Below are 13,189 nucleotides of genomic sequence, written 5' to 3' on the forward strand. Positions count from 1 at the left end.
AAATAACAATCAAATAAACAGATGTAGTCTCACTAACAAAACTTTAAAAAGGTTAGCCTTATGCCATTTCGCACAACGGAGCTATTCTGATCCTTTTATGTACAAGATTGCATCCCTTAGGGAGAAACTGTGAACCTATAGTAAATTTTCATCATAATTTTTACCTCATTTGGGACACTGGGGGGAGAATTTCCCCTATTTTATAATACATATATGGAAAATAAAACAACATCCAAATGGAAAAAATTTTAAAAAGCATTCTTTTTTTTTTTTTTTTTTGGTGCAAAATGGTAGCTTATTAAAGGACAGGGACAGAACCCAGGGGCAGAGAGAACTGCTGCATGAGGATCTTGAGGACTGGGAGTTGGGGGAAAGGAGGGAAAGTTCTCAAAAGAACTTTCATATTCTAAGGAGAACCAACCTACAATATACGTAAGAGACTGGAGACCTTGCCTTTCCTTAAATTTGTTTTCCCCTCCAGCACATTACTACAGTTGGCAGATTCCTGGAAGATTGTCATACATGTCCCACCCAAGAGTCCCCGGGGGTGGGAGGGGAGGTTGCAGGGAGCAGGCTTATGTTTTGTCCTCAGCTAGAGTTCAGTTCCCTCATTTCCTCCCTGAACAATTTTGACCCTTAAATCTGAGGTTGCTGAAGGTGGAAGTTCTCATCTTCTGTAAGATCCTCCTGCTGTAGGGGCGTAGAGACACCCTGAACATATTACAGAAGTGGAGGCAGTTGAATCCAATGCTGACAGAAGTATCTCTGGGTGATAGGGATCATCTGTTGTTGTGAAGTCTTAGTAGGGATGGAGTCTCAACAGCAAGCAGAAGGAGATTAAAAAAGGCAACACATTAAGATCAGTATGGCTATTAAGAATGAGAAATCCAGGGCACCTGGGTGGCTCAGTCATTCAGCTTCTGCCTTTGGCTCAGGTCATGATCCCAGGGTCCTGGGATCAAGTCCCACAACGGGCTCTCTGCTCTGCAGGAAGCCCGCTTCTCCCTCTCCCACTTCCCCTGCTGTGTTCCTTCTCTCTCTGTGTCTGTCTCTGGTGAGGATGGTGGGAACTCTGTAAGCAAGGCCAACATTTCCAAGGAGCCTTATGGCTCCAGGTTTCATAAAGTCAGCCATGTTAGTTCCTCAGAGCTATTTGGTCATATCTGAGTCTATGCATGTCTCTCTCAAATATGACATTCCAGTCAAAGCCTTGGTGAAATAACCAACATTTCCAAGTGTATCTGAAACCTTTTGAATTTCAGAGGGTTCAGAGAGAAGTTAAATCCTTCAGTTTGTTTACAAATGAGTATTTTATCATACTTTTTAAGTGATACGTATCTTAAGAGAAAGCTTCCTTAATCTGATGGGGATTCTAGAGTGGGTAGTGTTAAGTCCAGGGGGTGCTCTTCTTGAAGGGGTTTTGGAATACGGGTAAAATTCAGTGGGGTGAAGTTTGGAGGCAACAACCAGGAGCTAACAGGGACTATGGGGCCTAAAAAGCATTCTTAAACATAGGAGCAGAAGTGTGCTTGAGCTGGCTTGAAAGAGTTTCAAAAAACTGATTGTGGCTTTCTCTACCATATCCTTCTTTTTAAGTTTTGTCATTTTAAAAAGGGAGGGGTGTTTCAAATTCTATGCAAACATGTAAAATATACAGAATAAAATATAGGAAAATAAATTTATGACAACTGGATAAGAACTTATTTCTTATTAGAACTCAAAAAGTACAAATAATAAAATTAATGCTTAACCAATTGATTATACCTACATAGAATATGTGCTGCAGAAGCGAGCACAATTATACCTTCATAGAAAATGTCTGTATAGACAAATATAAAATAAGTAAAATGATAAGTATCAGCCTGGAAGCAGTTTTTTTTAATAATGGGAAAATAACTATGAGGCAGCCCTATAAATAAATAAATTAATTAATAAGAAAAAAGGACAAAAATTGCAATAGAAAATGGGTCAAATAAAATAAGTAGGCAAAGAAAAGACAAAGACACCTGTATGTTTAATATATGTATTTGAGAATGTATTTACCCTGAATTCTGCCAGTTGGCTTTTTAAACTTCCATTTAACATTCCTTCTTTTTGAAATATTTGGAACACTATATCTACATCTGAATGAAATTTAACTTTCTTCAGTTGGATGTATTCTTAAAGATCTATCAGGAAAGAGTAAGTCAGAAATCATGATTTCCTTCTTTGTTTTTCTTCCCAAAAAAGTTCAAAGCGAAGGTTTTTTTACTCTGTTTTTAAAATTTTATTTATTTTATTTTTTAAATTTTTATTTATTTTTTAAAATTTTTTTTTCATTGTTCCAGAGTTCGTGTATGCACCACACCCAGTGCTCCATGCAGTATGTGCCCTCCATATACCCACCACCAGGCTCACCCAACTTCCCACCCCCTGCCCCTCCAAAACCCTCAGTTTGTTTTTCAGAGTCCACAGTCTCTCATGGTTTGTCTCCTCCTCCAATTTCCCCCAAATCCCTTCTCCTCTCCATCACCCCATGTCCTCTGTGTTATTTCGTATGCTCCACAAATAAGCAAAACCATATGATAATTGACTCTCTCTGCTTGACTTATTTCACTCGCATTCTTCCAGTATGACTAATATGTTGATGTGATAGCCATTGATGGTGGTGTCTTTGGTGACACCTTGATTCTAACTTGTGACCCCTAGATTGTATGGTATAAAGGTTTATTCTGCAGCTTTCTGGAAACTGAGAATCACCTGTGCTAATGTTCATGGCAGAAGTGTTAGCTTCTTGATTCTTGTTTTTTGTTTTTTTTTTTTTAATTGTAACCCTGGATATAGTAGCTGCCCTAGTAAAATACCATTCTGGCAGTCATTGCTCTGTTCTTTGAAACTATTCCTTTGATTCTGTCAAATATTTTTAGTATACATAAAATTATTATCATTCTCTAGAGTTTCTCTGCCAACTAACAGTCATATGATTTTATATGTACACTGTATGAGAGCCCTCTTTCCTCTAGAGTCAAACACTATTTAGTCAATAGTATTTGTTATTGAGTACTTACTGGTGATAACCGAACAGATAAAGTCATTGCTCTCATGGAAATTATATTCCAGTGGAAACATGTAGATAATAATAAGTGAATAAATAAGTGAATCCATAATTATGACAGGTTGTGATAAGAGAAATGAAGAAAAATAAAGTAAGGTAATGGGATTGAGAATGATGGGGGCACAGATAGGTTCTATTTTGCATAGGATCAATCAAGAGTGATGTCATATCAGATACTTGGATTAGACGATGAAAGCAAACATTCAGAGTTTTGGTTAAAGGTCATCCCTAGCAGAGGTATAATTAAGAGCAAGAACCTAGAAACATGAGCTTGATTGGTGTGTCTGAAGAATAGGTAGTGGTATATTATGACTGGAGGATTGGTGGGGATAAGTGGTTGGGTGGGGAAGAGGCCGCATCATTCAGGGGCTTCAGTAAGTCATGCAATACAGATTTTATATTTTATTCTTAGTGAGCTAGAAAAGCACAGCAAGAGGTCTTTAAAAACTATTTAAATTTTGACATAATTATAAATTCATAGAAGTTCACAAAGAAGCATACTAGGAAATCTCATGCACCTTTATTCATCCTCTCAATGTTGATGTCTTAAGTATCTATCACAAAATATCAAACCCAAGAGATTGACAAGGACTCATAGAGCTCATTCCAATTCCACCATTTATACATGTACTCATTTGTGTCTGTATGTATATTTCTATGCAATTTTATTACATGTATTGCCTTGCTAAACTACCAACAAAATCATGATATTCAAATGGAACATTGCCACAAGATTCCCACATTTTACTTCTGTATAGCCATGACTATCCCTTCCCTCTTCCTAACGCTTGACAACCACTATTCTAGTCTCTATCTCTATAATTATATTTTACCAATGTTTCATGAATGGAGTTATGCAGTATTCACTCTTTTGAGAATGGCTTTTCACTCTGCATGATTTCTTTGCAGTTCATGCAAGTTGTTGAGTGTGCCAACAGTTCGTTTCTGTTTATTGCTAGGTAGTATTCAGTGATACTACAGTTTGTCTAACCATTCATTTTTTGAAGGATATTTGTGTAGTTTTCAGTTTGAGACTATTATGAATAAATCTTTATGAACATCCAACTATAAGTTCATGCATGAAAATAAAATCTCTATTTCTCTGGGATAAATGCCCCATATCTACTGCAAAATGTGCAATAGCTGGGTTATATGGAAAGTCTATTTTTAGTTTTGAAAAGAACTGTTAAACAATTTTCCATAGTGGTCGTCAAAAATATTTTGAAGTGAGAAATTACATGTTATGGCTTACATGTTTAGAAATATTATTGGCTTTTCTATGGTAAGTAAACTGAAGATAGACCATGTAAGAAGCTATTTTGATTTTCCAGATGAGAAATTATAGCCACATGGACTAAGGATGGAGAATTAGAGGTTTTGAAAATAAATTTGAATACACTTTGATAGTAGAGCTAATAGGATTTAATGATGATCACACGAGTGATATAAGAGAAAGAATCAAGAATGATTCAAACGTTATTGGTCTCAGCAACTGGAATGATGGAGTTGCTATTTACAGTGATAAAGATGGTTTAAGGAGGAGGAAGAGTCTGATTTTGGGCATGTTTCGCTTGAAATGCCTATACAGCATTAGGTAGATGTGCTGAGAAAGCAGTTGAATCTAGGAATTGGAATATAAATTTAGGAGTCATGAGTGAATAAATGGTGCTTAAAATACACACACACACACACACACATACACACACACACTTTGTGGAGTAAAACTAGAGCAAGGAGAGCTGAAGACGGAACCCTGGAGTAATAAAAGATTCAGAAAAAGGAAAGACAGAGGACATAGAAAGGGAGAAAAAAAAGAATCAGCCAATGAGGTAGAAGAAGGGACAGGAGAAAATATAAAAATCAAGATATGAAAGAAAAAAATTGGAGTAGGTGGAAGTGTTCATAGTTTTCAAATGCTGCTTATGTGTTGAGTAGATAGACAGCTGAGAATTACCCATAAGACTGGACATTATGCAGGTCACTGGGTACCAGAGAGAGGGCAGTTTTAGTGGGTGGTAGAGACTGGAGAGTGTTCATGAAGGAATGGGAGGAAAGAAGTGGAAACTATAATGAGGGGAGCATTTTTTTCTCATAGTCTTAGGACTACGTAAGAGAAGAGAAATGCTGGTGATTTTTTAAAAAAACATGATCTTGTATCCCTTTACTGTAATAAGCTCCTATCTTAGTAGTTTCTGGTACAGAAAACTTACAAAGACTGTACAGAGATTTCCTATAATTAATAATAAGATATCAATAATATCTTATACCAGTATGGTACATTTTATAACCAATATACCAATATTGACACATTATTATTAATGAAGGTAAAGTGATATCAACAAATGTTCATTTCAGATATAATTTATATCGAAAGACTTACTTCTATTTACAGTATATTTGCAGTAGAAATACCAGTATATAACTAAGATTATTTGTACAGAAAAAATGATGATGATATAATTATAGGTGATACATACATACATATATTTTTTTTTTCATTTTATTTTATGTCTCTTCAGTGTTCCAAAACTCATTGTTTATACACCACACTCAGTGCTCCATGCAATATGTACCCTCCCTAATACCACTACCAGGTTCACCCAATATATTCTATTTTATATACAAGAATTAATTATAATAGTTAAACATCTTTTGAACATTTACTATATGTTTTGTAGGTTCAGAAAACAACCTTGTTAGAAAGAGCTATAACTCAACACTACTTCTTTTGATATAGCATCCTAGAATGGTATATATCTGTTTCATTTTCAACAAATCATTTTATAATTAAATTTATTTGTTCCAAAGAATCAATCTTGATGCCTTTATAAAGAGGACAGCTGATAGTAAAGATAGTTTCATTTCTGTGAGTCATTGTTTCTTAGGGATATTTTGTTTACTTGGTTTTATGATGTATTTATTCTATATTCCCAAATTGTCTATGTTAAGAACTGTGAGGAGTCTGAAATTTTCCTCTCCTTGCAAGCTAACCAAGTTATCTTGCCACAGTTTCATGGTGGCTGGTAGAAGACACAAATTCCTCAGTCAGAGACAAAGGACAATCTAGTACAAGCAGCCATAACAGTTTTCTCTAGTTTTAACTGATGTACTTTTTCTGTCCCAGAGTCCTATCCTGGAAACTTCATTATATTTAGTTTCATATCTCCTTAGGCTCTTCTTAGATGGAACAGTTTAGTTTTAAAATATTTCAGTGTGTTACTATTTTACTTTGATTTTTTTGAAATGGAGTTTTTGTGTATACTATGTGTTTTTATTTTGGAATGTTAGACTTACTTTTTTATATAGTTGAAATGGATGGGGTTAGTGTTACCTCATGCTCAGTTTGATTTTTTCCTCTGGAATTTTCACTTTGACCTCCTGAGATGAAAGAAGGTCAATTTCATGTAAGTTGCTCAAAGATCTGCAAGAACTCAGGGGCACAGCAGAATCAAAAGAATACGTTTTAAGGGGAGGAGGAGATTATTTTACCCATTAAAAAAATTTTTTTTAAGATTTTATTTATTATTTGACAGATAGAGAGTACAAGTAGGCAGAGCAGCAGGCAGAGGTAGAGGGAGAAGCAGACTCCCCTGCTGAGCAGGGAGACCGATGCGGGGCTCCATCCCAGGACTCTGGGATCATGACCAGAGCCAAAGGCAGCCGCTTAACCGACTGAGTCACCCAGGCGCCCCTATTTTACCCATTTTTATGCGCCACAGTTGATATACCAAGCTGGCCAGCATACAATCTTTAATATGCTGGCCTGTTTTCCCTTGAGATATTCTGAACTTGATACTTTTATCTGATTTGTAAAATGGAAACCTTAGTACCACAAAATTACAATGTATCTTCAGCTCTTTCCTTAGTAAGCAGATCTGTTACACTGTCAAGGCAATTCAAATGTGAAATGTCCCTGTAAGATACTAAGACCTGTGGTAGGTTGTTGTTTTTTGTTTGTTTTGTTTTGTTTTTGGCAACACATTAACAGAATCAATAAAATGAAAATAAGAGAAGTGAGAGAAGAAGTGGTTTCAAGAATAACTTTAAAGTTTCTGCCATAAGCATCTGGTTGTTAATGATAATCACCAGCAGTAGGTTAAACATTCGATAATATGCAAAGACCTAAAGGAGTTGTTTATGTAAAAGATTAGCTCATCTTGCTCAGGAGTCTAGAGTTTCTTCAAAGTACCTCAAGGCAGTTACAAGGAGAGACCAGAAAGCCCCATTTGGTGAAACAGGTGATACTCGTATTTGTCCTACAACCATATCTGGAACTCACCCACATCCCTAATCAATCAATTGTTTTTCTCCAAACACTCACATAAACATCTGGGATCTGAGTTTAAAGGGTTATTATCACACCATTCTTCAGAGTCAGAACCTGAAGCCTAGCTAATTCAAATTGTTTTTTTCTTTCAAAAAAATTATTTCTTGAATTCTCTGTAAATGACTACTCTATGCACGCTGAAGTATTCCAGCACTTCGTGGTTCCTCCTCTCTATCCCAAACCCTGAATCATACCATGTTTCTAGACCAGGAAAACATTAATGTAAACATTTATATACTAATACTAATAGTATTGACTGGTGACTAGACTCCCTGGAGTTCCCCCAGAATTTAGACACCTCGCTTCTCAGTCTTTCCATCCCCTGAGAAAAGCAGTGAGAAATAAAAGGTTATGCTGTCCAGGTGTGTCTGTCTTTCTTGGCTGGAATTAAATTTCTTTGTTCCTATGCTCTTCACTTCTTGTCTGGGTACCTTTCTCTTTATATGTTCTCCCCAACTGTGTTGTGTTACCTCCTGTATCTCTCTGTTCTTATCTTGGAATTATCATCTTCGAGTCCTTTATTGGTTTCCTAACATCAGAATAAGGTGCCTGTGAGTATAATCTGAGCATGGTAATGTTGGTAGTTGTTTTGGGGAGGCAGACTGGAAAAGATCCTGGGAAAAATCCAGGGAAAGATTATAATAGCTAAAATAATGAATGACCCCTCAAAGATATGCATATCCTAATTCCTGGAACCTGCATATAAGTTATTTATATGTCAAAAGATATTTATGACTGCTAATCACTTGACTATAAAACACTACATTGGGTTATCTGGGTGATTCTGATATAATTGCAGTGGTCTTTATTTCTTTCTTTCTTTTTTTTTTTTAAAGATTTTATTTATTTGACAGAGAGAGATCACGAGTAGGCACAGAAAGAGAGAGAGAGAGGAGGAAGCAGGCTCCCTGCCAAGCAGAGAGCCCGATGCGGGACTCGATCCCAGAACCCTGAGATCATGGCCCGAGCCGAAGGCAGAGGCTCAATCCACTGAGCCACCCAGGCGCCCTGCAGTGGTCTTTAAAAGCAGAAGAGGCAGATAGAAAAGTTCAGAGTCAGAGAGAGGTATGTGACTGTAGAGGTTAGAATAAGGAGACTTGAGAAAGACTCAACCCACTTTTATTGTCTTTGAGGTTGGAGGATGAGACAATGAGCCAAGAAAATGTGTGTGTGTGTGGTGTATGTGTGTGCGTGTATTCAAGCTATATATTCAATATTTTCTGGCCCAAACAGGACACAATGAAAAAATAAGTAAAGAATGACAGGCTTGAAATATCAGTTTTACTCCTGAGATTGTATGAACAGTTATTCTATGTGAAATCTTGCCTTCTTTTATTCTAGAAGAGATCTGTGAGGACAGAAAATTTGTCCTCAAGAGGAGTTCCAATCATTAACAGAGGATGCTCACATATCTATAAAAGAGAATCCAAGAGAACAGGCATGAAAATAATGTAAAAATACAGTCATCTGGTAGTTTGGTAAAATGATTAAAGTGATTTTACAAGCAAGGGAATGGACTGCTTGGTTCAGAAGGTGTGCTGGAGACATCAGTGTTGGTAAGGATCAAGAGCAATGAATAGAATTTACACATGTTGAGAGGAAACAAGATTACACTGATGGAAAAGGCAGTAATCTAAGCAATGAGTTGTAGGAATGAAGGAGAAATCTATGGAGGTCTATATGGACGTCCACCTTATAGGGGAAAATGTGAGACACATTCACATAGGTAGAACTAAAATATATAAGGAAACGACGGACTCACCAAGCAGGAGATAAAATATATTCTGTAGGTATAATGGGGGCAATGACAAGCTTTTATTTTTTTAAAAAATATTTTTAAGGGGCACCTGGGTGGCTCAGTGAGTTAAAGCCTCTGCCTTTGGCTCAGGTCATGATCCTAGGGTCCTGGAATCAAGCCCCGCATCGGGCTCTCTGCTCAGCAGGGAGCCTGCTTCCTCCTCTCTCTCTGCCTGCCTCTCTGCCTACTTGTGATCTGTCTGTCAAATAAATAAATAAAATCTTAAAAAAAATTTAAGATTTTATTTATTTATTTGTCAGAGAGAGAGACAAAGAGAGTACATACGCGTGTGCAAGCAAGTGAGCACCAGCAGGGGGAGCTGCAGGCACAGGGAGAAGCAGGTTCCTTGCCCAGCAAGGAGCCCCATGTGGGACTCAATCCCAGTACCTGGGACCATGACCTGAGTGAAAGGCAGATGCTTAACTGCCTAAGCCACCCAGGCATCCCAATGACAAGCTTTTAAGCAAGGTTGTAAATGTTCTAATAATTTCATATTTTTAAGAGAGCAATCTGGCAGCATGAGATAAAGAAAAAAACTCCCAGGATATTGGAAGAACTGGGATTCTTATTGTATGGCTCCAGTTAGTGACTAATGACTTGAAAAGGTGAGGAAGTAGACAAATAGAGTAGGCAGATCAGACAGGATTTCAAAGAGGATCAGAAGAGCTGACAGATGGGGCACCTGGGTGGCTCAGTGGGTTAAGCCTCTGCCTTCAGCTCAGGTCATGATCTCAGGGTCCTGGGATCGAGCCCCGCATGGGGCTCTCTGCTCAGCAGGAAGCCTGCTTCCCCCCTCTCTCTCTGCCTGCCTCTCTGCCTACTTGTGATCTCTCTCTCTCTCTGTCAAATAAATAAATAAAATATTAAAAAAAAAAAAAAGGAAGAGCTGGCAGATGAGATATAGGGACTGAAGGAGGAGGAGCCTCTGTCAACCCTCTGAACATCATGCTCCAGTGGTGGGAGAAGGATGTGATGACAAAGCGACGGTAGTTAGTCAGGAAACTGGCAGGTGGAAGAAATAAGGGGTTTTGGAGAATTGTCGATGAGTTGACAGAAGAATATTTAGAAGGAGATTTTCTTCGAGATATTAAGGAAGTGGAACGAATAGGCAGTAGTATATTGGCTCATTAGAGTCCTAATGATTTATTGGCAATGAAGAATACAGATTTACTAATTCGCATCGGGTCCCTGTTATTTCTTTGAATGGATACCTCAGTGAAGATATTATTGAGACTCGTGCCTGGTAGGATATTCGGGAAATCTCAGACTGAATTACTTGGTGAGGACAAGATAATCTTGGAACTTCAGCTGACAACACAGGCCCAGCAATAATCCCAGGTCATAGATCTGGTGGGACGGTCCCAATATAGTAATAATACTGTGTTATGGTACTGTCTATAGTCAGGGAATTATTAGTTTAATTAATGTCTCTTGGCATCCTGTGGTAAGTGCTATAAAAATTGTGACAAAAGGTAGGTTGTGTTTGCCACAGTGTTTGTCATGCAAAGAGAATGAAGGGATCTTAGCTCTGGAAAAGTCTTACAGGGAATTCATGGCCCATCAGTTCCAGAAATAAAATACTATATTTTTGTCCTCAAGGAATTACAATTACCATGATGTCTACACTGAATTTAACAAGTTTCAATCCAGGCTTCTTCATGCTCATGGGGATCCCAGGGCTGGAGCAGTTCCACATCTGGATTGGGATTCCTTTCTTCATTATGTACCTGGTGGCCCTTGCAGGCAACAGTATCCTTCTTTACCTCATCACGATGGACCACAGCCTCCATGAGCCCATGTTCTTCTTTCTCTCCATGTTGGCCTCTGCAGACCTCATATTATGTACCACTTGTGTGCCCAAAACCCTTGGCATATTCTGGTTGAAAGCTCAGAAAATTATTTTTCCCAGCTGCCTTACCCAAATGTTCTTTCTTCACTTCAGCTTTTTTCTGGACTCAGCCATTTTGTTGGGCATGGCATTTGATCGTTACATGGCCATTTGTTCTCCTTTGAGATACACAAGTGTTTTGACACCTAGGACAATTGTCAAAATCATGGTGAGCATTGTTGTTCGGAGCTTCAGTGTCATTCTGCCTGTTGTTTTCCTGGTGAAGCGTTTGCCCTTCTGCAGGTCATGTATCATTCCTCACACATACTGTGAACATATAGGGGTGGCCCGGCTCGCCTGCGCTGACATCTCCATCAACATTTGGTATGGTTTTGCTGTGCCTGTAATGACCGTTATCTCAGACCTGATCCTCATTGGTATTTCCTATTCTTTCATCCTTCATGCTGTTTTCCACCTTTCATCCAGAGATGCCCGAGAGAAAGCCCTTAGTACCTGTGGTTCCCATGTCAGTGTCATTCTCATATTCTACACACGAGCCATATTCTCTGCCCTCACTCATCGCTTCGGTCACAATATCTCTCTCACCTTTCATATTATGTTTGCCAACCTCTATGTGGCCATCCCTCCTGCATTCAATCCCATCATTTATGGTGTAAAAACCAAGCAGATCAGGGACAAGGTCACTTTTCTTTTCTTTTCTAAAGGGATGCAGTAACCCTTGGCTGAGAATATGGAAAGAAAAATTGTGGGAAGTTAAGTAATCATATTGTTTAATAGCATTTGTTATGTAAATCAGTAGCAGGAAGTCCTCCAATAATGGACTCAATTCCTATGAATCTCAAGACTATAATTCTGTTGGAGAAAATCAATGGTGGGATTACAGGAAGAGAGATAAGAATTTTTCAAATCCCTAAAAAATGACAGACATCAGAGGGAAGAATCTTAATTTTATACAATCAAAACCTTAAATGCAAAAATATTTACTCTTCCTTTGGTCCTTTTATTCTGCTTCAATGTCCTCCTTAAATAAATTCTAAAAAAAAAAAAAAACAAAACAGTACTTTATTCATAGGCTTGTTTAGCACCCATTAAACTCATAAAGTGAATAACAATCTTCATGCTGAAAATTCCCACATCTGAAGCTCTACTCCCAATTCTTTCTCTGTCCCACATAGCCAACTCTGTATTTGGCAATGTCTCCTGGTTATCCCACTGAAACTCCACAATCGACATAAACTAAAAATCATTTATTCAATTACGTCCTCTGAATAGCCTTTAAATTCATTCAAGTGCCATATTAAAATATGATCACTTCTCTCTCTCTGTCTCTTTCTGTGTTCTTGGTCTGTTCAGCAGCCTCATTTGGCATTTGCTCACTCCAAGTTTTTCTCTCTTGCATCCATTTTTTTTACTCAGAAATCAGGGTGGTCTTACTACATCCCAATTAATGAGGTCAATCCTTTACTTAAAAATCATTCAAGTTACCCATTTTGCTTGGAAGAAAACTCAAGTGCCCCAACTTATCTTCAATGCCTCTTACAGCGTGGTTGGTGCTAACCAGTTGTTGCTTGGTGCCCACTGACCCACCTCTCACCCTTGCTCTCACTTTGGCTCACATGCCCTTTATGCTACAATCACTTTGTATGTCTTATGCTTTTTCAAACTACATTCCCTTTCCTTCTGGACTTTCACACATGCTATTTCCTCTGGAATTGAAGCTTAGCTTGCACTTCGGTAGGAAAAGGAGTGAAAGGAAGTATTTTTTCAATCTCTTTTTATTGTTCTAGTTCACACCCACCAGGATTACTGTAATTAAAAAAAAAAACAAGGGGGAAATAATAAGTGTTGGTAGAGATACAAAGATATTGAACCCTGATGCTTTGCTGGTAGGACTGTAAAATGTTACAGCCTCTGTAGAATACAGATTGGCAGTTCCTCAAAAGGTTAAATATAGCAGCATTGTCAAATGACCCAGTCCTCCTCCTAGGTATATACCAAAAAGAACTGAAAACATGTTTGCATTGAAACTTGTAAATAAATGTTATTTATTTACAATAAATGGCATTATTTTTAATAAACCCTCAAATAGAAACCACTCATATCAAATGCATATCAACTGAT

General features: G+C 37.8%; 1 protein-coding gene across 1 annotated transcript; it reads left to right on the top strand.

The window, feature by feature from the left end:
- Positions 1-10,832: 10,832 nt before the first annotated feature.
- On the top strand, positions 10,833-11,783 carry LOC111159524 (olfactory receptor 52H1-like). The gene has a single exon (XM_022522047.1). It carries the CDS (start codon positions 10,833-10,835, stop codon positions 11,781-11,783), a length of 951 nt encoding a protein of 316 aa, XP_022377755.1.
- The last annotated feature ends 1,406 nt before the right edge of the window (positions 11,784-13,189 follow it).

This window comes from Enhydra lutris, unplaced genomic scaffold, assembly GCF_002288905.1.
Source record: "Enhydra lutris kenyoni isolate GAN:26980312 unplaced genomic scaffold, ASM228890v2 scaffoldscaffold68, whole genome shotgun sequence".
NCBI classification, from domain to species: Eukaryota; Metazoa; Chordata; class Mammalia; order Carnivora; family Mustelidae; genus Enhydra; species Enhydra lutris.